General features: G+C 39.7%; 2 protein-coding genes across 2 annotated transcripts; one reads left to right on the top strand and one right to left on the bottom strand.

Annotated features, from left to right (window-relative positions):
- The first annotated feature begins 16,955 nt into the window (after positions 1-16,955).
- Positions 16,956-20,983, top strand: LOC147860792 (uncharacterized). The gene is made up of 10 exons (XM_087323855.1): positions 16,956-18,576; positions 18,910-18,954; positions 19,059-19,161; positions 19,383-19,457; positions 19,526-19,676; positions 19,836-19,905; positions 19,986-20,051; positions 20,303-20,425; positions 20,516-20,634; positions 20,730-20,983. Exons 1-10 carry the CDS (start codon positions 17,385-17,387, stop codon positions 20,751-20,753), a joined length of 1,968 nt encoding a protein of 655 aa, XP_087179981.1. The 5' UTR covers positions 16,956-17,384; the 3' UTR covers positions 20,754-20,983.
- A 2,174-nt stretch (positions 20,984-23,157) lies between these two features.
- Positions 23,158-27,362, bottom strand: LOC147860791 (vicilin-like seed storage protein At2g28490). Its single transcript, XM_087323250.1, has 5 exons — positions 26,748-27,362; positions 25,618-25,805; positions 25,418-25,498; positions 24,141-24,455; positions 23,158-23,703 (listed from the first exon to the last, which is right to left on the bottom strand). Exons 1-5 carry the CDS (start codon positions 27,112-27,114, stop codon positions 23,320-23,322), a joined length of 1,335 nt encoding a protein of 444 aa, XP_087179376.1. The 5' UTR covers positions 27,115-27,362; the 3' UTR covers positions 23,158-23,319.
- Positions 27,363-27,649: the final 287 nt, after the last annotated feature.

Genomic DNA, 27,649 nt, shown 5'->3' with positions numbered 1-27,649 from the left:
ACATAAACATACATTTTCATCAGTCTCGCATAAAGAGCTAATAATGGCTCTTGTTTTTTGGTGTTTGTTATTTTGTGGGAAAAAATATGTTCAAAAGTGCCCCTGTTTCGGATTTGAGCCCAGAAAGCAACAAAAGCCTCATGACAAAATATGTGAATAGGAGGATGTAGTTCTCGTTCATAGCTAATTTCAAGTATTTATGCATGGAACAAGACCATAATCTACATACATTGGGTGGATCGAACGAACTTGCTTGTTAACATTTTTCCGAGGCATGGAAATGATTGAGCATTATTCGGAACCCATCCATCCGCCCGCCCAAGAGATTGCCGCTAAGATCGCATTGATTTGTTTATATAATGCATGATCTGCGTGGATCTGAGCATGTCGTCATGCACTTGTTTGTTACCGAACGCGCACACGAGCGTATCGCTTTCCTGAGCCTTGGAAGGGATTGGGCATTGTTTAGAACCCATCCTATACATTGTTGGTAATATCACATGGATTTTTGTTAGCTAATGGCGCGCCACAATTTGTCTGGTGTGTGTGTGTGTCTCGCATTTGAGAACTTATTGTAAAAAGCCTATCTTCGATCTGAGGAAAACAAAAGGTATTTGATGATGTCTTTTTAACGAGAATTGAGAAACAATGTTTAGGTAGTTGTGCAGTTTGTTTTCTTTACTAGAAACTAGACATGATCCATGTGCACAATGTAGTGTCGTGTGAATCTTGGATGCTTCCCATTTACCAAACGTAGTGATGAATTAACCTTTAGAATGTCGTAAGAGAGATGCTGGAGCATACACTTATTGACAAACACTCAATACTATGTGACTTCCATAAGCAAAAGCAATAACAAATTTTTTATCCTAAAGTACATGCTTTATAGTAACTTTTAGGACAAGGTTTCTTGTATATACTTCTATAGAGAGATCCCAATGGCAAAAATAAATTGGCCCTCGTTTGTGACAATCCTACAAGAGATAAGGACATCCATAGTGAAATATTATCTGGTGAACTATTGAATGTAACGGATTGAGTGCATGACTTTGTCCTCTCTTTTTTGTGCACAAAAATTACAATACGAGCACAAGAAATGATTCAAGCAAACCTGTCAACTCCAAATGGGGTCATGGGAGTTGAAGCTTTATTTTAAACAGTGACTTTCATACATAGATTGTGGAGTCTCCCCCACACTAGGTTATGAGGACTTGTTTACACATCATCATCTATGTTATTGACATCAATAGGGCGTAAACTAATATTCAAAATGCTTCCAATGACTACTTGGTTAGGCTTGCAATACATGCATCGTTTTTCATTGTAATAGCTAAGACTTAAACGATGAAAATGCTTTCTTTTCTTTTTTTTCCTAGAAAATATCCTTTCATTAATTATAAACAGTTATTCCAAGAATGTTGACCTACCGTCAAGCTACCCTCGGTATGTTGCACTCTTCCTTGGGTCCCCATCCCTAAAGGATAAATAGTATCAACACTCCACCACTCCATAACCTAGTTATGTAATTGGTGGTGGGAACAAGCATACTAGTGATGTTAAGCACCACATGGGTCTTGCATTTTGTAGTGTGAGAAAAGGGGCCTTCTTCCAATAGGCGATAAATTCGAGGCGCTGCTCTGTTTGTTGTGGGCATGACCATATAATATCCCTTGGTGAAAATTTACAATAGTATTCTATACACGTGGATAAGTGTGAGGGTTAAACAAGAGTGTAAATAAGGGGAAGATTACTTTTAATCCTCGGGATTGAGACAACCCATTAGGCCAAGTGTGAACTTGCTTGGGGGCCTTAGGTCTCGCTATAAATATGAGGCCTACCTACCCTCATTTTATCATCTATTGACTACGTCAAGACTCTGTTTCGTGGTGGGTCAACTCTTGTAATGAGCACACCAACACCAGGTACAACTCGACGCCACGACGGTGGTATGGGACACCGATCAAGGCTCGAGTCCGTCTCAATCCCTTCGCTCAGGGGTGGTCGGGTGAATCGACACCCTTCTTTCTCTCTCTCCTTTCTTATTTCATATATATTATATCCTTATCATATACTTACATTAGATCATCACTCTAACAGTTGATATCAGAGCTTATGTTTGTAATGTTTCTTCTGTTGGTTTTTATTGTCTTCTTGATGGATGGTGATTGATCGACATGCAATCGACCTTGATCTAGATAGCAATCAACAAATGAACTTCGGTAACTCTTTCTTGTTTTTTTTCTATTCTTTATTCTCCCAATCTAATCATGTATAGTCAATATGTTTTTTCTTTATTGATTCAATGATATTGTAGTGGTAACGGATTGGTTGTATAAAACATATTCATATGTGTATGAGATCAATACCTCATCGAACATACATGGTTGAGCCTCGGTGAGTCGCCATGAAAAAATCAATATAGAGATCAGGGAAAGACATTCACTTATCACCACCATGGTTTTTAAAACACCTTTGTGTTACCATAATAACCTGATCTTGAACCTCATCTCATACGTCTAGAGGGGTATTGATGTGAGATCATGATATCGATTAATGTTGGCCCATGATATGTTTACATCACGACATGGTGTTATGACCATTTGTTTGACCTTATCCGATTTCTTTGCCAGAAATTATCATTCAATGGCTCATCATAACAACCCGATGTCATCCGCTCAAGCAAAAGGAACTTAAGGAAATCTTCCTGGGCCAATCTCCATTGAGTCATATTTCTTACAAATACAAAATTTCCTTAGTTCAACCACTCATCAGATGTCTGAACTTTAGCAATCTCAAAGTGCTCTCGAGGCATGTGTCATTAGTTTACAACGTGACACTAATAGACCCGATGAGCGTAAGGGTGAACCATCATTTGTCGTAAAGCCATTTACGGGAGAAAAAAATGAAAGAACCGAAGAAGCAATCTGCACGTAGTTGGCCGATGGGAGTCTCATTTTGAGCTCTATCCCACGTTAGATAGTACGAAGATTGCATATGTCGGCCGAGAATTAGGGGTAAGGCTGCCACATGGTGGTGTGGGCTACGTACCTTGGGGAAATTGCCTGATACCTGGACAAATTTTGTCACAATTTTCAAGGGCCAATTTCTGCAACCTCCCTCTCGAACTGAGGCAGCACAAGCTTTAATGAACCTCTCTAGCAGGAAGTTTTCCTCGCTAGAAGACTATGTTCACTATGCTAAAAACCAAATCCATAAACCAAGTCTAGAAGGGGACAATTGGTTGATAGCTTGTTTTGTCAATGACATCCCCAATTTGGACTATCATTGGATAGTGCACGATAAGGATCCAAAATCCTTCGAAGAGGCCATTGAAATAGTTATTCGCTATCAATGCACTTCGAAGAAGGACCATAACAAACCCAACGAAGCGCACGGGACTAAGCAGCCGCAATTCGTTGGGAAACGCAAGACACCCAACGAATTCATGGATCACGATTGTAAGCGACATCATCCTTTTTGCATGTTCCGCAGAAAGAACGATCATACAAAAGAGCAATGTCGAAAGCTCCAATGGAAAGAGCATGACAACAAAACAAAAGGTGCAAACCATAAAGGTCAGATTCCTAATGTCCTTTAGGTCTATACACATCATTTAAGTAATTGTCAACGTTCTTTCCCTCACTATGTATTGGAACCCAATGATTTACTACGTGCAAAACGATATATCAATCAATGGGTGTCCAATAAAATATTTAGTATAGGCTTGAAAATAGATGACAACAACTTAGTCAAGTCCACGAACAAAACCTAAATCACATATTTGCATCAATAATGTAGAAGCACAAAAAGGGTCGAGATCGTAATACTTGAACTTGCCATGTGGACTCTTGGTCTACCTTCTTACAAAAATGCATCAAATTGTACATATATATCTTCTATTGGTATACAAACTTGGATTTGTTATATTGATGCAATGCAAGGAAACAAGTCCTCGAGAGTTGTGGGTAGATCGTGGCAAAACAACTGGATGAAGAAAACCTTGTCCTAATGTGGATGGAACCTTCCTCGAGGACATTTCAAGTTAAATGGTTATTCCTTAAAGCTCAATGGAGGAGAACTTCAACCCAACACACATTAATTTGAAAGGTCATAATACTATCAATGATCATCAATCTCACACTAACCACCACAACAAATCGCATGTAACAACACTTGATTCTTCAACTAGCTGCTAACATACGTACACTCAACCCAAGAGCACGTACCAAAAGTTGCCGGATGCAAGTCAGGCAACACCATATTTGGAACTTGCCCACAAATGACCACGCATGATGCTTGATTAAGAAGAAGAAGAAGAAGCATCAAAGTGTCACAAATGGTACGTCGTGAAGAATCCATGACCAACACGCTTAGAGGAAACATCAGAATAACTTGGCTCCATAGAGGTGGCAAGTAGTTGTGAGGTGACACAACATGGTCGTCGGTTCGCAAACACAATGATCATAATATATGGAAATAGATAGAAAATGAGGTTTAGGCATGGTATGGCATGGCCATCATCATCATCATCACCATCACCGTGGCCCATGGTATGGCATGGCCATCATGAACTCGTGTTTTTTTTTCCCTGTAAAATATCCTTTCGTTAGTTATAAACAGTTATTACAAGAATGTTGACTGACCATCAAGCTACCATTGATATGTTACATTCTTCCTTAGGTCCCCATCCCTAAAGGATATAAATAGTATCAACACTCTACCACTCCATAACCTAGTTAGGGGATTGGTGGTGGGAACAACTATACTGGTGGTGCTAAGCACCATTTGGGTCTTGCATTTTGTAATGTAAAAAAAGGGGCATTCTTCCAATAGGCAATAAATTCGAGGCATTGCAACACTGCAACCTCTGTCTCACCTTTAATTTCATCATACCTCCCTTTCAAGGTATGCACCATTTGCATCCAGACATTCCATACACTTTCCACTAGATGAACAATAGTATTACCAAAAACCTTAGAACACCTAGCAATCCAAATAAACCACATTGTAGTGGTGCATAGTGGCTCCCATACTTCTTGCATTGCCTTTAACATATACGGAGCTTCTGTATGACTTTGTTGCACCATTGTTATCCTTCCTCTTTGAATTCTAATAATCATATCATTTGGACATGCCTTATATGTCCACATCATTTGTGCCACCATAGCCCATACTACCATACCCCACGAAAAACTACCATCCCTAAACATAAAGGTTAGAATTCGAACACTCGTCTCCAAACTTGTTGTGCAACATGACATTCCCATGTCTCCATCTGGCAACTACAATAGATGCATGCGGTCAGTCTAGCTGATTGTAGCAGCCACTAGCCGACTGGTAATGCTCTATGTATTACAAGCCATTGGAAGACATTTATTTTCATATATTGCTTCCTTTTCCATAATGTCATCCAAAACTTTGTTAGGAAGTCGGATGTGACACATGAACTTTCATATCCTTCCTTTTCCATAATGTCATGAACTTCCAATATTATAAACCTGTATCGTTGCTCATGAACTCGTGTTTATTTGCAACCAAATATTAATATAGAGGAGGTGAGGGAATCACGGTCACAAATGGTGCAAAGATGATTTTGACGTCGACAATCCCATGAAATCTGTCATTATAAAAAAAAACCACGCACCCATTTCTAACCCTGACTCTATCACTTCTGACCCGACTTTGTCCCTATGTCTATCATTTCCAACCCGGGTATGTTCCTACTTCTGTCACTTCTAACCGAGCACAATGTTTCTAAATCGGTTGGCCGACTATTTTTCCTAGCCCGGGTGATTCAACTTTCCAATTGGGCTACCTGCAATTGACCTTGCTACCTGCATTTAACCCCACCTAGTTTTCTACAGAGACCAAAAACTTCAAATTATTCACACTTCAGAAACTCACACATGTTCAAAGACCAAAAACTTCGAAGATCACAAGATTCGGAGTCACCAGAAAATTTCAGAGATCACACACATCTTCGACTTCAAATTATTCACACTTCAAAACTCATGTATGTGTTCAAAGACCAAAAACTTTGAAGATCACAAGATTCATAGTGACAAGAGAGAAATCTCTTCAGAGATCACACACATCTTGAGGGACCAAAAGCTTAAAAAGGATCCAACCATTAGGGCATGGTATTGGCATGGCCATCATCATCACGAGCATAGACCATGGTATGGCCACGACCATCATCATCACTATCACCATGGGCTATGGTATGGCATGGCCATCATCGCCATCACCATCACCATCACCATGGGCTATGGTATGGCATGGCCATCATCATCATCATCATCATCACCATAAGTCATGCTATGGCTCGTGTCTATTCTGCATCAAATCATAAAGAGGGTTGGCGAGGGAATCGCGGCCACAGACGGTGTAGGTCGTTTAGAGGAAGGCGCGTGTGATCTGCATCGTCAGATTTCGATAAGGAAGAACGTGCGAAAAAAAAAGTTGTCAGAGGTCGCCCAACTCTGAGTTGTTGGTCACCCAACCACAATTGGTCGGCCAACTCTGATTATTGCAAGTCACCCAACCGTTTTAGGTCACCCAACCCTGACATTTGCAGGTTGCCCAACCGATTGGTTGTCCAACCGTTACAGGTCGCCCAACCAAATGTATCATTTCGACCAAAATCTTCAAATAAGCTTGTTCATTACCCTTAAAACTTACAATGACATATCAAACAGTCACAAAATCCAACCTTAAATTATTCAAAATCGACGATCTTTACCATACTTATGTTAAAACAAATAATCATATTAAAACATAAAACTTAAAAGTTAAAAAACATAAAACTTAAAACAGAGAACGTAAATCCACTTTAAACACCATATTTAAAAACATAAATCAACATATGACATACTCCCAAATGCACTCATAAATCAACATAAATCCACTTGAAACATTGTAAACCTAAATGCACCGGTCCGCAAAACCACTCAAGCTATGTTTATGGCTCATCCGGAGATGATGGCAAGATGTGACCACAATTCTTGCAACAATCAACATTTGAGTCCCTTGATCTAAAGGTCAAGGCATCACAATGCAAGCATCACATCTTCTCTGTTGCACATATTGGCAACCGCCTCTAGCTCGACTTGCGCCTCTTTGCATTTTTCCTATGTGTGCCTTGGAAGTGTTTGGGGAGCTTCCAATAAGATCTTGTGAAATGTTGATTGATGCTCCCCTTTTTGCACCAATTGCTTGCTTACGCCCTATGGATCCACAATCTTCTTCATTGGTTGGTTTCGGTGCACCTAGGTGATACACCAACGTCTGACCTATTTCTTCAATGGACTCCATACATGCCAAAATTGTTGCACGGTCGAGGGATCGTAACCCTTGCGTAAGACATTGAATAGCCCCCACAACTGTTTGTATTTTCGACTCCCATTCCTCCATTTGTGATGTTATAGGGTTTGTCTCCTCGACTGGTTCTACCTCTGTCTCCACTTCCGTCTCTGTGAAATGGTCATTGCACATATGGGTTGCATGATCTATAAAAGGCAACGACCCACATAGATGTGGCATGTGCCTCTCAATAATCATCATGATGTTGAGTATATGCTTACATTTACTCGTAGGGTCTTGGCAATCACAATATGAACATTGGAGCGATACATTATACCATACATTCAGTTTTGTCAAGCTCAATATTTTAAACCAATATCGAGGCTTGTCCACAATATGCATTGTCGCATCATTAGTTTCATACCTCTCTAGTAGCCTTTCGTTCTCTTTAAGTCTTGTTGTTTGATCCCTACAATTTGCACGTGGTGCAAATCTACCACTCTCACATATTTCTTGTCGTTGCTTGTACCATTCAATAACAGTACCCCCGATGCAAGTGCCAGTTTGACTGTCCCCGATTAAAACATGCACAAGATCGGTAATTGATCGGTTTATCCTCCCTCTTAAGGCAGTATATTTGATAAATTGTCAATGTCTCTCCACGAGATTGGTAGTGTCAACATGTCTGTTGTAGGTTTTAGGGTTAGGGTTAATGGTAATGATGATTATCGATGACAAAGATAGAAATGGTGGAATAGTGAAGATGGTGGAGGGTATGATGGTGAGAGAGATTGAGATGAAGATGTTGAGAATCATTGAGAAGCATTGCGGGGTGGGGGGTGGTGCCTAGAATGGCTCCACCCCCCTCCCAAGGGGTTCAACGTTAAGGGGGAGAGAGAGAGAGAGAGAGAGAGAGAGAGAGAGAGAGAGAGATGAAAAGAGAGATAGATAGAGAGAAATGATTCATTCATTTTTCATTCATTCCCCATAAGGGGGTTAAATAGTACAAGAGGGGGTAGATACATAGGGGTGTAAGCCCCCTCGAGCATTCATACTGGACACTCACTCACGCCTCCTCGTATCCATCCACATGCACACACGTGTGCATGTGTTCACATATGTATAGACTCACAATTATATTTATGCCCCCTACACATACACAACAACATCATGATAACATTCGACCCTCGCTCATCACACTTGACTCTCCGTTCATCTCGTACGGGGTAACACAATATGGCACGCCTGTGGGAAGTGCCTTGCACGTTGATCCCACATGCCTTGATGATGATATTTCTTCGACCAGAACTTCCATCGGTCTCTTCAACGATCGACTCCCTCGATCAGAGTGCTTGACTCGAACCTCTTTGTCGGTCAGCAAATCTTTCCGCAACACAAACATTCTCGTTTTGTCGGCTTATGACCTTTGTCATGGGTCCAAAATCATGTCGTGTATATGTATGTTCTTCCTTTGTTTTGAGTGTGTGTAAGTAGTCTTGGGGATTTTCAAAATTTTGGTGGTGCCCTCTTGTTTTTTAAAATTTTGATATGTACCCTCGAGGTTTCACAATTTCATTCAGCACCCTCAGGGTTTCAATATTTGTTACATGCCCCCCCTTTTTTTTTCTTCTTTTTCCCTCTGTTTTCAATTTTATTATAGGTTTTTCTCTTTATTTCTTCTTCTTGCTCTTGTATCCCTGTCTCTCTCGTGCTCACGTTTGTCTCTCTATGCCTTTCTCTTCTTCGATTTTCTTCTTTCTCTTCTTCTTTTTCTCTCTTATGCCACTGCTGCCTCTCTTTCCTCTTTCTTTCCTCTTCCTGTGTGCTTTCGTTCTTGTCTTCGTCTTTCTGTTTTGATGTATCTCGTCGGCCCCCTGTCAGGTCTCCTCTTGTGATGGTTGTTGGCTCTGTCGACGGTGTCTGTCTCTCTGTTCAGCAAATGGTTGTTTGGCCATTCCGGATGTTGTTTAGGGTTTCAAGCCGCCACCGTTCCTTCCGGCCGTTGGCTGCTGTACGGCCATCCACTGTCCGCTCGTATGTCCAACCGTTTTCGTCTCCCCTCTCTGTGTTCGCTAGTTTGGTTACTCTTTTGTTGTTGTCTGGCCGTCGGTTCGGCTATTTCCGTCGTCCGCTCGTTAGGTTGTCTCTGTCAGGCCGTTATGTGTCTTTGTGCATACCGGAAATCGATCCAGCCACTATTCGGCGGCTGTCGCTCTGTCGTTGCCGTTGTACGACCGCCACTCCATCCGATCACTGTCTCTATCCGACCCGGTGGCTGTTGGTCGGCCACCACTCTAGCCGTTGGTATGTGGCCACCGCCGTCCGATCGTCGTCCCGGCTCCATCACCGTTCCGACTGTTCGGCCCATTGTGGTCGTTGTTTGGCGGTTCTTTGTTCAACCCATCTGGCCACTTCTGTTTCGGTGACGGTCAGCCACTGCGACCACTCTTTGGTCGCTCTCCGGTCTCTCCTCTGTCGATGTCGCTGGTCTAGCCATCGAGCTTTCTTAGTACGGCTCGTTCCAGTCGGTTCCGGCAGTCGGTTCGGTTGTTGTCCAACTGCTCCCATCTTTGTTCATTTCCTGCACACGCACATTGCTAGTTCTCGTACACTCGCACATCCGTATCGTCATGTCTCATTTTGTGATTTACGCTAGCACATTGTGATCACCATTTGCCGCACATCGTCAATCTGATTTCTTGTACATTCCTTCACTGCGTCCCTTCATTGACTTCTTTGCGGACATCGTCATCGCATATCATGCTTAACTTCGTCTTGCACTTTGCCACCATCATTTATCGCTAACCACACACTCACACATCGTCATCGTTTCTAACCGCTTAGTCACTATGTCTTGCATCGACGCGTATCATCCTTTGACTCCGTCTCCAAAGGGGGGTCGCCTTAGTGGTCGCCAAAAACTGTGTTAATCCTAGGGCCGGACAACAGCCTAACACAGGGTGTCCACTTAAGACACTTCACCAAAGGGTGTTACGGTAAGATGACTTACGACACAATGCTTAATTAAACCTTAATTGGTTACTTAACAATACGTCATTACACGCGTAAGATATAACAATGAGTGCAGAACGGTAATCAATACTAAAAGGTTAAGGCAATAAGTTCTATTAATTATCCGCTATCAATTACATTGTAATCGGGCCTTTATATAGGTCTCCAATGCGAAGTACAAAACGGTGCCAACCGGCACCTATTCGAAATCGGTCCGGATCCGGATTGGCATACCGTTTCTGGTCCGTCCGTCCTTATTAATAAAATAATTACAACATTTCCCGAATAAACTATTCCTTTCACACTCTAGTCTAGACATCCTTAAGCCTTCTTGCCGGCTGGGTAACAATGTCCGTAGTTGAACATTCTACCAAATTTGGGCCATAGTTTCCTCCACACACATGTCAAGCCACACCATCCTCCTATATATTGCCAAACACCCGGCTTGTTTGCATATTCTACCTTTAACTCCTCACATTGGGCATTCAATTTGAATGTGGATTCCGTAATGCATTGCATGAGTTGGCACATCCGATTATAAAGATGGTTTCTCTCAATTGCACTTACCTTTGGCAACAAGTTGTCCAACCATGCTTTTTTTGCGTGGAAGTGACACAACAAAAGTCGACAATGTGTTTGCAACCTTTGCCCATTTGTAACTATCCAAGATAATCGATTTGTTGCAACCACATTACTTATGGCATTATATGATGTCCAACTTTTATCGATGACTATGGCATTTGGCCTCACATTGGGCATCCGTGCAAATATGACTCTCAAGCAAGTTTCTAAATCTACTTGCTCATGGTTAGACCCCTTATCAGAACTACATATCATGTACCATAATGGGATACCAACTCCCATGGCATTTGGGGCCACATATGCATATAATGGCAAGCCAAATTGGTTTGTTTTAAACGTGGAGTCGATTGCCCAAAAGTTGTTTATTGACAATTGCTCACACATCTCTAACATCCATTCATCTTGGAGCACCAAGATGAACGGTTGCCATGCGGGAGATCCATATTCACCAGGCAAGTAGGGTTGGACATGAGCCACCTTCCCAAGATCTCGGAGGGCATAGGCATCTTGCATCATCAAAGACCAAACAACCCCTGACATGGCACTTCCAATTTTTAACTTGTTGGCCATGTTATTGACCTCCTTTGGTATCATAAAGAACCTATAACTCACAAGGTCTAATGGACTAGCCTTGGACTTATGATATGCTTCCTTACACATGCTCATCCGTGCCACATGTCGTGTGCAACCAACATCAAAAAGGTAATCTCTACAACAACTTATAACATTTGGGGCCACTGGCAAATAGTACACATATGGTCTACTTCCCAGAACATGACCCGTATGAGATCCATATATTGAAACAGTCACTGTCCCATGGTCAACCCCGCCATTCATTCGAGCGTTCACATGAAAAGTACACCCACATCAAGATGAATGCTTTCTATGTCGCGTGCATGGATATTGCTTGTTGGCCACACCGCATCGGTGACAATTATACCTAGTCACATGTGCACCCCTTGTGATCCCTGTATGGAAGCGTGTGTGATAACTCAATTGAACATCTATGAGCGTATCATCAACCCTATGTGCCTCTATCTTGATCACTTCTATGGGTCTAGACTTTTTATATTTCGCGACACTTGTCCCCTCCATGTCAGATGGAGTTAACCTCTGACAACCACATTGGTCAATCATTGCTTTCACATACGCACTAGGGATCCCATGGTCACGAAGGTCATTGAACCAAAGTCTCTTTAACTCTGTCAGAGTACTAGTCAAAGAACGGTGTGATGCGCCACAATGTGACGCCGATACTATCTCCCTCCATTTCTCTACGTGCGTAATCTGAAGATGAGGCGATGCCTTAAGGTGTATTGCATTCTCATTTCTAAGCGTGAGACGACTCTTCATGCGCCTCCATGCATGTAAATTAAGAGGTGCACCCCTTGCGAGTGTGCTTAATATTTCAAATGTTACCTTAACTTGACCCAATAAATCTTTAAGCATTAAATCGTACATACCTCTAGTGAACGCAAAATACCTCGCCGAACAGTACATGAAGGGATCAACCTCCTCTGCCTCTTCTTTGAATGAAGCCGACTCATAGTCTTCGGATGTAGATGAATCCAAGTCTTCGTCGATGGTTGCGGAGTATGGTGATGCATAACCATCCTTAGAATCATACAAGGATGTGATGAAATCTATTTCATTTGGATTCATCTCGACAACTTGGTTTTCTTGTAGTGATTAATCAGTAGTAATTTAAGCTAGAGAATGTGATAAAGTGAATTTGATTAAGATAGAGACGTTTTTTTGGCCGTTTAGGTAACAAGTTGGGCGACCTAGATTATGAGGTTTGGGCAACCTGGTTGGGTGATCATATCAACACAGAATTAATTTTAAGAGGTTTGGGCAACCTGGTTGGGTTACCATTTCAACATAGAATTAATTTTAAGAGGTTTGGGCAACCTGGTTGGGTGACCATATCAAAAGAGAATTAATTTTAAGAGGTTTGGGCAACTTGGTTTATTACCATTGATGTTTTTTACAAGGGTTGGGAGAGAGATTGGTTTAAAACAGCTTTTCCAAATCAGCTCTTTCGAAGAGATTAACTTTTTCGCGAATCAATTAGTTTACATTTGAGATTGATCAAGGATTCCTCGAGAAGTTAAAGGGTAAGTTTCTCTGCTGAATGAAAAATCGTCGTTCATTAAAGAAATAAAAAAAGTCCTTTTTTTAGACATACGCGAGGAAGGTTCTAGGAACGTTGCTAAAGTCAATTGAAAGTCTTTTAGGAACCAGGAGCCATGTGAAATTAGAATTTCATGCACGGTTCTGAATGAGCGGGAAGATCGAAAATCTTCTTTTCGACTCTGACTCTCCCACACCAGTTGTTGCTTCTTTTTCTTGCAAGGTGATATTACTAATAAGATAGAGAAAGGATTAAGTAGATGATTGGTTAAAACATCAAATCTATTGGAGATCACAACTTGAGAAACTTTTAAAACAACAAATCAACTTTAGACCACAACTTAGATTGGTTGAAAACAACAAATCAACTTTAGATCACAACTTGTGATTGGTTTAAAACAACAAATCAACTTGAGATAAACACTTGTTGTAAACAACATTTCCATTAATAAGTAATCGCGATATACAATGAGTCGATTCTCGCTATACAAAATTTGTGTGGATTCCAAAATATAGTTACAACATCAACTCTATAGCAAAATCTGTGTTGAAAACAACATTCACACAATTTACATGTGATTCTGAAGTGAATCCACTTCGTGCCCACTCGTCCATATGATTCCGAAGTGGATCCACTTCGCATTTGGTGAACCACATCTTTGTGCCCTGTCACCAAATATGTATAAGAACACATCTATACACAATCCACATGAATAAGGCATTTGCTAGTTAGCTTTGAAACTTTGTATCACATCTTCGTCCACAACACCCAATGCCCGTCAAGCATGATCGGAATGAACATAAAATCACATTCAGCCACCTTCCTAAGGATGGCTTGCCCCTTCATCGTCTGCTGGTGTAGCGTCACCCACAGTGGGTCGACGACGGTGAAGCGTTATATCACCTCGAGTGGCAACGAATACTCCATCCACAACGTGAATAAGGTCATAGTCCACGTTACTTGCACATGGTCTCAAGATCTAACTCGGTAACATCAAGGGCCAAATCGAGACGTTGGCAGGTCAATTGGTACCTGAATGCATAGAAATATGTAGTTTGAGTAGGTACATCACACCCCATGTCAGTTAGTAGGATACTAGTTTATATTTCACATAAACCCTACCTGAAAAATGTTTATTTGGTGTTTGGATCCATAACCTTATGCCCTTGCCATGCTGAATTTGAACTATGGCTACATCCGGTGCAACATCATCTGAATCTGATGTTAGGGAATAAACATCAGTGTGTGACTTGACCTCCTTCCGTCGGACTAGCATCTTCTGTCGTCTCCGTCTCGGGGGAGTGGACACACCACCCTCAGATGGGTTTAGAGCCTCATCCAAATCCATGGACACACCCTGCGGTTGGGTGGATATCCCCGCCTTTTTACACTGTTTCACCACAATAAGACACATGTTATTATCTGAATTCTGCCAATAAACCCTCCAACACATATCTGAAATGAAATCCTCGCTCATACTTACATAAAAATCCAAATCGGATGTTATCTTCTTCGTCAACATCTCCAAACGCTCATCCTTTTTGGAGTTGTATATGGCCATCTCGTTGTCCATAAATCGCACCACGAACTCTGCCTCTGTGTCAAGACGGAGTTCAGCAGGAATAGAGTTGTACCTCAAAACAACCCTAACCTTCAACTTCCGGATATATGTTTGCCGATTTCTGTTGTACTTGATTTTGGGGTCCATGAATCTTCTGAGTGATCTCTGACGCTGATAGCTATTAAAGCATGCCCCCGGAATACCCTCCTCCTCTATACGCATCCCTCGTGGTAGGACTATGTCTATTCCATGTTCCCTACGTAAATGTGATTCCATGTCACTTTTTTTGCGATACCACCTTGGCGAGAGGCGGCAATACTCAGTATAGATACACGCACGGGCCTTGTTCCCATTTGCATCTCTTCCAGCCTTATACAACGAGTCTGGGCGAGGATCAGCTGTTCCTTCTGTATGTGTTACATATTTAAGATTGACATAAAGATTGGCATATTGCAACGACACCAAATCCACATACCAATTGGAGGAGCATCTTGGTCGAATGTTGTCGTGGCATGTATGGGCTCGATCTGAGGCGTATGTGTCTGATCCATTCTGTCCCCACTCGTACACATGTTGGTTGATGAACTTCGCCAATGTCTTCTAACGAATACCCTTTAACAAATAACGAGTCAACATACATGCATCAAACCCTAAACCAGTATTAGGGGAGATTGGTTCGTGACATACCTCTCTTGAGTTGGATATATGTCACTGTTATCGAAATCCTACCAATCTTTGTAGTTGGACTTGGAAGCCATCTACCACCATTCAAGTAATCAAACATTTTTTGAATTTAATACTCAAACACACACAATATTAAGTTTAAGCAAGCAAAACATTCAACCCTAAACCCGAAACCCTAATCCCTCACTTCCAAATCTCCCCATATGTTATATCCTACTTATCATGTTGCAATAATTAGATTAAGCAGGAATGAGACTCAAATCCCAATGTCCTATAAAATGAGTGTTTTTTACATGATTAAGTTTATGTAGGATGAGGCCCTAGTCCCTAAAGATGAATAGTTTTACATTAATTCGAATTTCAACATTTGTCTAAGCTGTAACAATGTCGAATGAAACCCAAAACCCCCCCCAAAAATGGCTAGTATTTTTCTATAATTTCAGCTATAACCTAAGTTTCTAGAATGCAAACTAAATCCCAAAAAAAGGCAAAAATCATCATCATAGCCCACATTAGGGATGATGGATATTGTACCCCGACGTGATGAAAAACCATTGAATTGTGCATAAAACGCATATATGGCAAAGAAAGATTATTATGGAAAGACGAGAAATATTATTACAAAAATAATGTGAAGAACGGAGAGATTGTTAATATCCCTGTTTTTCTTGGAATCCTCTCAATATTCCGATACAGAATGCTTGAGATTGTGTACAAAGTAATACATAAACAAAAACAAATTAGAGATTTATGAATACAAAATTTGTTGCAGAAGTACATGAAAAAAAGACAAATATTTCTGCTAAGAAGAGAGAGATTATTGTAAAAACAAACATGAAAAAGAGAGATGATTGAATAAACTTTTATTGAGTTGGTTGGGTGACCAACTCAACCTACTTATCCTTGTAATCCCTCAACAAGAAACAAAATCCGTCAACTACTCCAAACCCTAATCCGTCAACTATTCCTACCACATGTAAAAAAAACAGAAAAAGTGATGTGATAGGGTTTAGTACATACCTGGGAATAGTGATGGAGGAGATTGATTGTTGTGTATGTCGATTGCAAGCCGCCTGACGCCCAACTCTTTCCCGGCAAAAGAAACCTGTCAATCTCGTTTGAAAAAATGAGAGATAATGACAGGTTTAAGGCTTTTATAGTCATCGGTTGGGCGACCTACATCTTTTATTGGGTTGGTTGGGTGACCAACTCAATATAAACCCTAAAGCAGTTGGACAACCTGCTTAAACTGGTCACCCAACTGCTTTAAAAATAAACGGTTGGGTGACCTGCATCTTGTATTGAGTTGGTTGGGTGACCAACTCAATATAAACCCTAAAGCAGTTGGGCAACCTGCTTAAACTGGTCACCCAACCGTTTTAAAAATAAATGGTTGGGCGACCCTGCATCTTTTAGTGAGTTGGTTGGGCGATCCCGTTAAAAATATATTTCGGTTGGGCGACCTCTGCACACCTTTATTTTTCGCGCCTTCTTCCTTATCGAAATTCGATGGTGCAGATCGCATTGTGCGCCTTCTCTGAGCAACCTGCAGACCGTCTGTGGCCGCGATTCCCTCACCGGTCCTCTTTATGATTTGTGTCATAATAGATACGTCGCATGCTATGGCATGGCCATGGCCATGGCCATGGCCATCATCATCATCATCATCATCATCATCATCATCATCATTCATTTGCCCAACGGCTCTCTGTTTCTGCAATGAAGCTTCGTGGGTTCTCTTGCACACTCCTTGCAGACATCTCAGCATAGACACACAGACAGACAGAGACAGACAGACAGACAGACAGACAGACAGACAGAGAGACAGAGAGAGATTTTGGTTGTGGCGCCACAGATTTCTGCCATTTTCTGCATGTTTTGCCGATAGATCTAGCGAGGTAGAAAAGTTTGGTCTATGGCGGTGGAGATTTCTGCATTTTGCACGCTGTATTCGCAGAAAACCCATTAGCATAGAAACCTGATTGCAGATATCCAGATAGAAAAAGAGAGAGAGAGAGAGAGAGAGAGAGAGAGAGAGAGAGAGAGAGAGAGAGAGAGAGAGAGAGAGATCGCTTCCTTCTCTTCTAGTCTGTTAATAGCTTGCCAGCCATGGCGGGCCAAGCCTTTTCGTCTGCATCTCCTTCTCTCCTTCTCCGCAGAGACGAGTTTCTTCTTCAAGGTGGCTCCATTACCTCATCTGCGGCTATGCCAGGTTACACTAACCCTAACCCTGATTCTAACCTCAATAATCCAAACTCTGATTCTCCAGAAGTCGATTTCCAAGCAGCCATCCTTCGTGCTAATCCTAATCTCGCACAGAGAAGCTTCTCTATGGATCGAACCCAGAAGTCACTGTTTGTTACCGTTTCAAAAATAACCGCAGAAGAAGAAGACGATGCGGAAGAAGAAGGGGAAACAGATAAAAAGAAAGAAGCAGACGAAGAAGGTATTCCCATGGCCAGGACTAATTCTGAAATCCCGCCACAGAGCTCTAGGCGCCATAGAAGCCCTATACCATCACCAAGACTGAGATCTTCCTCATCAGAAGCCGTAGTTATGACCATGCCATCCAACTCTGTTTCTGCCTCTGCTTCAAGAAGAAGAAGGGCAACCAAGAACTCCATGGAAGCTTCACAAGTTGCAGAAGGAAACACTATTTCTACTCATAGAAGATCACATCGAATAACTACTCGAAGGTCCAAGGTTTATTCTGAGGATTATAATTCACAAGAAGTATTTAATCATCATGATCAAGAAGAAGAAGAAGAAGAAGATATAGGAATGGGGGATATCAATAGGGTAACAAAGAACTCCATTGAATCTTCACAAGTTGCAGAAGGAAACACTCTTTCTACTCATAGAAGATCGCATCGAATAACTACTGGACGGTCCAAGGTTTATTCTGAGGATTATAATTCACAAGAAGCATTTAATCATCATGATCAAGAAGAAGAAGAAGAAGAAGATATAGGAATGGGGGATATCATTAGGGTAACAAAGAAGGGTACCACCTCTCAGAGTCGTAACAAGCGTAAATCTTCTGAAGAATCAGGTCATAAATTGGCTGACCCAATGCCCATTTCGGGAAGTGCTGTGGCCACCCAATCACTCATTTTGGATGCCCATTTGGTTCAAGAGAAGGATACTTCTTATCTGGCTCAGCAAAATGATACCCCTCCTTCTTTAGCTCAAAATGTACATCATCCTCCAAAAATTGATACCTTAGCTTATAGGGCACCTCGACCGTCGACCCTAACATCATCTGTTCTGCCACCACCATTGTCACGAAGAAATGGTCGAGGTTAGCTATTGATTCTTCACCTATATCTATATTCTTTATGAGTTAGGCAATGTTAAAGTAGGAATGCTATCTATAATTGATGCTATCTATAATTGATCTCGTTCTTGCAAAGATATGAATGATGTAAGGTCTCAATGCATATAATGTTTTATGTTGATTTTCATTATTATTGAGATATATATGCATAACTAGACTATGGGGCTCATGGCTGGTTTGAAAATAACAACCTAGCTTTCTGAATGTCTGAGGTTAATATTATGTAATTAAAAGAGTGAATTCCCAACATTTATACATATCTCAAAAATTTGATGATGTGTACTCTCTTGACTGCAGAGACAAGAACCTCATTGGAGGGGTTAGACTGGTTGCAGTTCATAGGTGAGATTTGTGGGTTGTGAAATTGTGTTTGGGTGTTTATTCTGCTCATGGCTTCTCGAGATATGTAACATATTCTTCTTTGATATATCTTGTTACTATGGCAGGGGATGTCATCATGTGGACGCATTTCCCTCGATCAGCATTGCTGTTTGGAGCTGGGTGCTTCTGCATTATATCTGCCTCGGTCATCCAAGATATGAAATACAGGTTGAATCTTTGAGAGTGTTATATGAGCAGTCCAATAACAATAGCATGTCTCTGTTTTGAGTTTTGGTTTTGCTGCTTTTTTTGTGTTGGTTTTTGAGTTTATGGTTGTCTCGGGCTTAGGGTTCCTGATCTATTGTCTAGGAATTAAACACTAGTATTAGTTTTTAGGGTTTGCTCCCCATTCGATGAGCATAGTTTGATATCGAAATGATGTCTTTCAGTGTGATATCAACCATTGCTTATGTTGCACTACTTTACTTGGCGGTTACTTTCATCAAGCGCACAGTCCGAAGAAGGTCAGTCCCCAGGACCATACTTGGTGTGATGATGTTTTATGCCCATGATTGACAATGTTGCATTTCAGTGATGCAGCACATGTGGATTCTGCATCATATGCATATGTGGTAACTGAAGCTGATGCTTTGCGGGTGATTCGAGTATTGTTGCCACCCTTAAATCTAATGCTTGAAAAGCTAGGGGAGCTTTTTTCAGGAGAACCCACGGTCACACTCAGGGTAATGAACAGCCTTTCCCTTATACAAGCTTAACATGGATATATATTTTGTAATACAAATTTAACATGAACATCTTCCAATACAAGCTTGATATGAACATCTTTGTTTGATACATCTGCTAATTCTCGTGATGGGGTCAATATATATAAATATGTACAGGTGGCAGCTGCGCTTTGGTTTTTGGCACAAGTTGGATCACTGATGGACATATGGACCCTTACAAGAATAGGTATTGCATTGGTACCTATTGCATACCATTATGTGTATGAGCACAATACATTCTCATCTTAATTCAATCCTATTTGGCAGCTTATTTGGCCATGTTCACAATACCCAAGTGCTATTCATGTTACAGTGAACAAATGCGTGAACAAGGTAAGCTTATGTTGTTACAGTGAACAAATGCGTGAACAAATGCTTATTAGGCTCACTTATTTCGGGATAAATAAGTGTGGAAAAAATGTACACAAGGCTCACTAATTTTGGGATAAGTGAATGCATGCCAACAAAATACCTTATATGGCACAGTTATGTTTGTATAAGTGAATGAAGTGTTTGAACAAATACTCATTAAGCTCACATATATGTTGGGATAAATTTAATAAGCATTATAAGTGTTCTTGCAGTTAGGAAGCTCTTAAGCTGGGTTTGGACTACATGGGGTGCATGTGCCCACAAAAAAGCTGTTTTATTCATTGCATTCATCATCGTCTGGAACCTTTCGTCAGTCTCTACACGGGCTTGCGGGGGTGAGTTTTTTTCACCATACACATAAGAAACCTCACATGTTCTATTTTTTGTGAAAGTAATGGTTTGGTTTTCTTGCTTTCCTTCTGTAGCTTTCGTGGCTCTTGTGGCTGTGAGAGCATATCAACATGTGATTAGGCATGAGCTTGAGATGGGGTCCAATCTTTTGAACCGAGATGGGCTCTTTGGAGTGCCCTCTCGTGGATCAGAGGTAATTATTGGTTAATAATAATTTGTCGAAAATATGTTGGTTTTTCTAGTATAATGGAATTGACTATAGTTTGTTCAATTTGATCGTTTGTGTAGGGAAGACAATGGAGGATGTCATAGCCGAAAGTTTGATGTGCCTAAGACCAATATTGCAAGTTTGATCAATTCCCCGTATATAGTAAACATAAACCTTACGAAAACCATCTATTGAACTGGAATGTGAAACACAACCTCGTGTTTCTGTTCATCTAGGAGGGAATGAAAACACCATATCACATTCATTGTAAATTCATTCACTACTGAATTTCTGCTATTTATAAATGAGATGTTGGTCCTTGCTTTTTGCTTTATACACTTACTGCGTATTCGCCCAATGGAAAGATTGGTTTTCACTTTTATGTGTGGTCTTTGCTACTTATTAAGATTTGAATGTTAAATCCTTGTTTTTTCTTTACCAAGGTGGGTGAAGGGATCTTGTTGTATGTGGGTCATGCATGTATTTGATTGTGGAACAAGGTCCAAGGTACCTTTATGGTTGGAGGTGATTTTTATGGTATGATCAAGGAGATCTAGGGTTATAATGAGGATGACATTTCAAGAAAGGAGAAGTCGTCGTGATGGTCATTGTAAGGAGCTTAGAAACATTCGATGTGCATGTTTTAGGACATCTATATGGACATTAAATAGTAACCGTAAATACTCATAAGGTCTTCAAAACTAATGATCAAACCTTGAGTAGGTAGGTCATATCCTTGAATCCCCTAGCTCCAATTTCATAGTTAAGATCTCAGTTAGTTATAGTATGTCATAGTTCATGTAATTATGTAAATGGTTAAGTTGTGGGTAAGATTATCTAAACAAAGATTTCCATGGGAATAGATGTATTTAATTTTAATAGACACTAACACATGCACAAAAAACATGGATAAAAAGCGCATATAAATTAAATAAAAAGGTACTAAGATTCCATACAAATGTTATCATTTGAGATACAATACCCCTTCAAATGTATGCCAAGGGGAGCCCACATCTATTTGAACATGATTTGTTGTCGATGGGAAATGCTTTGCTTGTGTAATATTGCTTAGGTAAGGTTGTAGAGTACACATGCGATTTTTGAAAAAGTGTGAATGTTACACAAAATAAAAGCAAGAATATCCTCCCAAAACTTAGGAAAAGATATCATTTCATGTCTAGAAGCACGAGAGTTTTAGTTGCCATAATCCTAATTTGTATGTGATGGTAAAAAGTTGTAATCTTGGCGTATGTGACAATAAAAGGCTGGTAGAAAGTGACAATAAAAGGTCCGCCATTTTTTGCCATGTGAATCAAGTTAAAAGTTCGGAGAAGATCAAGAAAGTCATTAGGGCGACATTTCTGATGAGACAAATCAATGGAGAGGAAATTGTACCTTCATTGTAGAGTACTTTGTATGGAATAAAAAGATGGAAAGAGAAATGCAAAAATGTTAAAAAGTGATGTGTACACCCTCAACGTTATTAGTCATGGAATCCATTTTCATTTTAGAAGACGACTTGGCGTAAAACTATTAAGTGACTTTCCCTTTGCAATGCTTTATACTTTTTGAGACCGCCATTGGTTTGTTACCATAGTAGTAAGAATCGCCCTCTCGAAGCTACAATGTCTCTATGAACCTTTCTCCATTGCACAAGATTGTGGATGATGACCATATGAAGTACTCATTCACTATATTCTTTCAAATTTTCATATGGTTATTGTATTGAATATATAAGAAATAACCCATCTTATTAAACAATATTGAATGAAGTATTATCATTTTGTTGCAAAAGTGGCCTCAATATTTAGGGGTGCATATAAATCATGCTCGTGTTACTTCCAAGATATTAGTTTGAGATTATATTGTATTCGTCTTAAAATAGTTAAAAGAGTATCAACTTGATCATATTAGCCTTGCTTTGTCAAAAAGCCACCAAGGAGTTGTTTCCTCATCATTTTCGTGATTTTGATTGAGGATATGAACCAATAGACATATCTAAGATGCATCAATAAAGGTCTAGTTTCACTCACAAAACACACTACACATGTATATCTTACAATAAAGTCTAGCTCCGAGTCACAAAACAGACTATGCCCAACCACCATAGTGAGTAGATACCCCACAATTGTTGTTGCTTGTAATCACTTGCGATAAAAAAATACCTTCTCTATTAATTTCCAACACCCACATATGAAAATGCATAATCTCAATTTGACTACAATTTTGTTGAGGAACTATGAATTTATTGTAGACAATGTCTACGCAATGCATAATCTTGTAGACAGTGTTTGAAGATGCATAATCTCAATTTGACAACAATTGAACTATGAATTTATTGTAGACAATGTCTATGCAATGCATAATCTTGTAGACATGTTTGAAGATTAATCTCACCCCTAACACGAATTTGTTGGAAGGGGAAAGCAACCCACTTCAAAGTTGTTGATTGGTTCCATAATAGTGAACTAGGTAGCCAAAATCAAGATTCAAAATGCACTTGCCCTTATATTAAACATCAAAATACAATATATGCACAACAAAGATACAATATGCCCTTAAAGGCCCTTACAATAGTAAACATCACATGCTACACAATACTTCCATATAATTTTTGTCTACACAAACTTTCATATCACATTTGTCATATCATTATATCTTTCCCTATTTTCACCAATCGCTACTTTGCATTGTTAGAATCATCGCATCGGGTTGGGCTCCTGCCAAGTCAGAGAGGATTTCCTTGTCGACATTGAAAACTTTGGAGAGGAAGTTTCTATCTATCGACGTGAAGATCGAGTTCGCGCCTGCGAGGAATTGGGGGTTGACGGGCTGAGAAGATGTTGCAAACCCGACAAATTCGAAATCCGAATCATCCATTGCAAGTTGACAAGAAGGGTGATATCGTGGTACAATAAAAACAGACCCCGGTTCGAGCTCTTTGTTCGTGGCAATGAAACCATCCGAGCGAATGATCTGAATGGAGCCTCTCCCATGAGTGACCACACCAATTATACTCATATCAGGATTCCAATGCGGTGCCAACATGCTACCCTGTGGATTGATTATTCACATGGAAGTAAAAGGATGTCATGTTTTAGTTCCATTGGACAAATGCGGAAAAATCAGTTTACAGCAAATAAATCAAATGCAAATATGAATTTTTAGTGCTTTTAACTTATGATCAAATGTGCAACTACCAATTTTAGTTCAGATGCAAGTAAAAGGATGTCATGTTTTAGTTTCATTGGGCAATTGAGGAAAAATCAGTTTACAGCAAATAAATCAAATGCAAATATGAATTTTTAGTGCTTTTAACTTTTAAAAAAAATGAATGTTTAGTTCTTTTAACTTATGATCAAATGTACAAATATCAATTTTTTGTGCTTTTAACTTATGATCAAATGTGCAACTACCAATTTTTAGTGCTTTTAACTTATGGTCAAATGTGCAAATATCGAGATCTAATGGACAGAGATAGAGATACACACGGATTTGAGGCCAACTGCAAGTATGCCTACATTCGCCCTCTTTAAAATCTTTGCATTCTTCTCATCTAATCTCGCCATCCACCCGTTACGGTTTCGAAATACATGCTTTTCGTCCAAGAGGAGGTAGTGCTTGTCTTTGCTTCCTTTTCCCTTCTTTTTGTCTCTTTTCTTCTTGTTCTCCTCCTCGGGAGAAGCTTCTTCGTCACTTCTAAATGCCAAGGACTTCTCTTTGAAGTCTTCAACCATGTTTGAAGCATTTACTATAGGTCCTTGGTGTTGTAAGCGAAGAAAGTCCCGGACCTCTTTGGGGGCAACCTAGCACCCATCCATACATGCATTACATTACATACACAAAGTTAGCAAAGAAAGTCACTTCACCTCTTTGGGGGAAACCTACCATCCATCCTACATGCATTACATTACATTATATATAGAAATTAGAATCCATACATAAAAACCATAACATTGACAACACTAGCTGTTTTTATCAACTTTAGATCCTTATTGTCAGATTGTACATACCCAAATTAGGTTCCATACATGAACCATAACATTTTAGCAAGTTTGTATCCTTATTGTCAAGATTGTTTTGCACACCATACATGACAATGTATTTACAACACCAACTATTTTGACCAAGTTTACAACAGTTTTTAGCAACTTCATATCCTTATTGTCAGATTGTACATACACAAATTAGGTTCCACACATAAACCATAACATTGACAACCAACAACTGTTTTTAGCAAGTCCATATCCTTATTATCAGATTGTTTTGCACACGTATGCAAGTCCATATCCTTACTGTCAGATTGTTTTGCACACCATACATGTCAATGTATTGACAACACCCAACTATTTTGAGCAAGTTCACACCACACTTGAAACCTAGAAACATACAAGCTTGAATTACCTATCACATGCACATATTTTGAGCATATACTTTTTAATTGATACTTTCAAAGCTGAAACTACTTAAACAATGATTGATATCATAATCATAATAACATAGATTAGTATCATGAGAACTAATCATAATACACCTTAAAAACGCATATATTATGCACCTTTCAACCAGGGCAACCTAGCATAAGTCTATTAATTCACAACTTAAAAAAGCTGATGCTTCTTGCTCTAGGGTTTGCAAGTTTCTACCATGCACCTAACTTGGAAGCAAGCATCTTAAATTGGGGTTACTGAAGCCCATATACATTTACCAAACATATCAAGCATTCATATTACACAAGTTTTGCATAAAACAATTACATATAACATACCTTGAAAGCTGAACCAAGAAGATCATCTGTAAAACCAGACAAAATGCTGGTTGGGTATGTACCACCTGCTAAATAAAAGCTCTGCAGAGTACCCAGATATATAATAAATAACAAAATTTGTTTCCGCATATAACCAGAAAAATGTGATATATGTAGACAAACACCATCAAAAGCAAATTATATTGTGGAGAGAGAACTACCTGCAATGCCACCCCTTTAGGAAGCTCTGACAGGTCTATTAGGAGTAGAATCTCAAGATTCTCGTTGACTTCAGGATTCACCACATACAATATTGTGCCTCCGGAGATTATGTGAATTTCGCTATCCGTGAGTTCAACACTCTCGACTTCCCCATTGGAATGACTGACTTGTGAAATTCTCGCTTGACCTGGAAAAAAACAACAGAAACACAAATTTGCCAGAAATATTACCTCCCATAGCACAAAATGATAAGTTGATACCATAAGTTTCTGAGCTATCAAAGGTAAATCTCATTACTTGGTGCATGTCAATTTTTTCCTTTGAATTCAATGTCTGCAGAATGGTAATCTCTCAATTTTTACAAATTGAAAAGGACACAGGATCAAATTCATCAAGTTTATATGGTGAAGATTATTTATATGTATGCAAGGTAACACCCACTGAAATGGAAATTTTGTTTTCTTGTAACACATATCGATTCATATACATATATTGATGGTAAAGCTTTCCGATAAAATTCATCAAGTTTATATGGTGAAGATTATTTATATGCATGCAAGTTAACACCCACTGAAATGGAAATTTTGTTATTCTTGTAACACATACCGATTTCATATACATATATTGATGGTATGTATAAGCTTTCTGAGCCCAAAGGTATCCATGTTAATGAAACAGAAATTGCATAATAATATGGCTATATAATTGTTTAATCAAAGCATCTATTCTATTCAATTATAATCTAGGTTTGTTCTGTTTTTTACTTCAGATTACTTCTTTCGAGATTATAATCTTAGGTAAAGCAGCAATTTACAACAATTTAAGAGATATATTCCAAACCATGATATAAAGTTACAAAAATAAATCTTCTATCTTTGTTCTTGCAAAGATCATAATCATGGTTAAGCCATCAATTCAATTCAATCATGGAAACCAAAATGCTTTCTTTGTTCTTGCAAAGATCATAATCATGGTTAAATCATCAATTTAATTGAATCATGAAAACAAAAATGCTAAACCACTACCACATATATGGTGTCTTTAGTGACAGCAAAACATGTCCCATGAGCCACTGATCTTGTTTTGCGGCATGATATGCTTCAAAATCCTGTGGCACATCCATACATACCTTTATGAACATATACAACAGAAGGCCCATTGATATAGTGGGGAAGAAGCAGCGTTTGAGGTTCCATGGTGAGCATTCCGACAGCAAATCTCCTCTTTTGCATTAAATTCTCTTCTTCTAGGATTACTGCTTTAAATTCCCCATACTCCGTTGTGAATTGCTGATCAGGCCTGGTAAAGACAAAAGGGGAGGAGGAAGAAGATAAAGAAGAAACAGAGTAAAACGATTGACTATGCTCCGCAGATGCAGTGGCAGAGCCATCTCGCATAAGATTCAGCAGAAATGTGTAGCAAGAGAAGAGGAGGAGATGTGCAATAACATGCAAGAAGCTCTGTTTTCTGGGCATTCTGACTGATGATGAGCTCATGTTGAACAGGAAGCAGGCGATGATCAGAGAAATGATATGGAGAAAGATATAGCAATAAAAAGAAAGAAAGATCAAACAGAGAGATGGAGGCGGTGTTTACACGTGGATTAGCCATGCAGGCTCATCATCACCTCGTAGAATCTCTAGATTCAGGGTTTAGAAATTTGGAGGGTCGATTCATTACATGTTTTAGGGTTTTGGGGTTGATTCATTAGATGTTTTAGGGTTTTGTGGATTATGGATTAGGGTTTTTGGACTAGGTGCTTTTAGGGTTTTGGGGTTGATTCATTAGATGTTTTAGGGTTTTGTGGATTATCGATTAGGGTTTTTGGATCAGGTGCTTTTAGGGTATATTGGGTTCGTGCATTAGTGTTTTTCGGGGTAGATTCATTAGGTGTTTTAGGGTTTTGTGGATTTTCGATTAGGTTTTTTTGCATTAGGTGCTTTTAGGGTTTTTGGGTTCGTGCCTTAGTGTTTAGGGTTTTGGGGTTGATTCATTAGATGTTATTGGGTTTTGTGGATTATTGATTAGGTT

This window comes from Azolla caroliniana, unplaced genomic scaffold (genome assembly GCF_043228905.1).
Source record: "Azolla caroliniana isolate FFs.n. ecotype wild unplaced genomic scaffold, voAzoCaro1.0.p SCAF_8, whole genome shotgun sequence".
Classification (NCBI taxonomy): Eukaryota; Viridiplantae; Streptophyta; class Polypodiopsida; order Salviniales; family Salviniaceae; genus Azolla; species Azolla caroliniana.
The sequence above is the reverse complement of the archived record's forward strand: the minus strand, read 5'-3'. Positions and strand labels throughout refer to the sequence as shown.

Bases quoted from the DNA above. Each gene is read 5' to 3' on its own strand.
- LOC147860791 (XM_087323250.1), bottom strand. From the start codon at position 27,114: ATGAGCTCATCATCAGTCAGAATGCCCAGAAAACAGAGCTTCTTGCAT. The intron at 25,806-26,747 runs GTATGTATGGAT...GTTTTTTTCCAG, and splicing joins TGTTGTATATGTTCATAAAG to GTCAAGCGAGAATTTCACAA. The intron at 23,704-24,140 runs GTGTGTATCTCT...ATCAATCCACAG, and splicing joins TTGCAGTTGGCCTCAAATCC to GGTAGCATGTTGGCACCGCA.
- LOC147860792 (XM_087323855.1), top strand. From the start codon at position 17,385: ATGGCGGGCCAAGCCTTTTCGTCTGCATCTCCTTCTCTCCTTCTCCGC. The intron at 19,458-19,525 runs GTCAGTCCCCAG...GTTGCATTTCAG, and splicing joins AAGCGCACAGTCCGAAGAAG to TGATGCAGCACATGTGGATT. The intron at 20,426-20,515 runs GTGAGTTTTTTT...TTCCTTCTGTAG, and splicing joins CTCTACACGGGCTTGCGGGG to CTTTCGTGGCTCTTGTGGCT.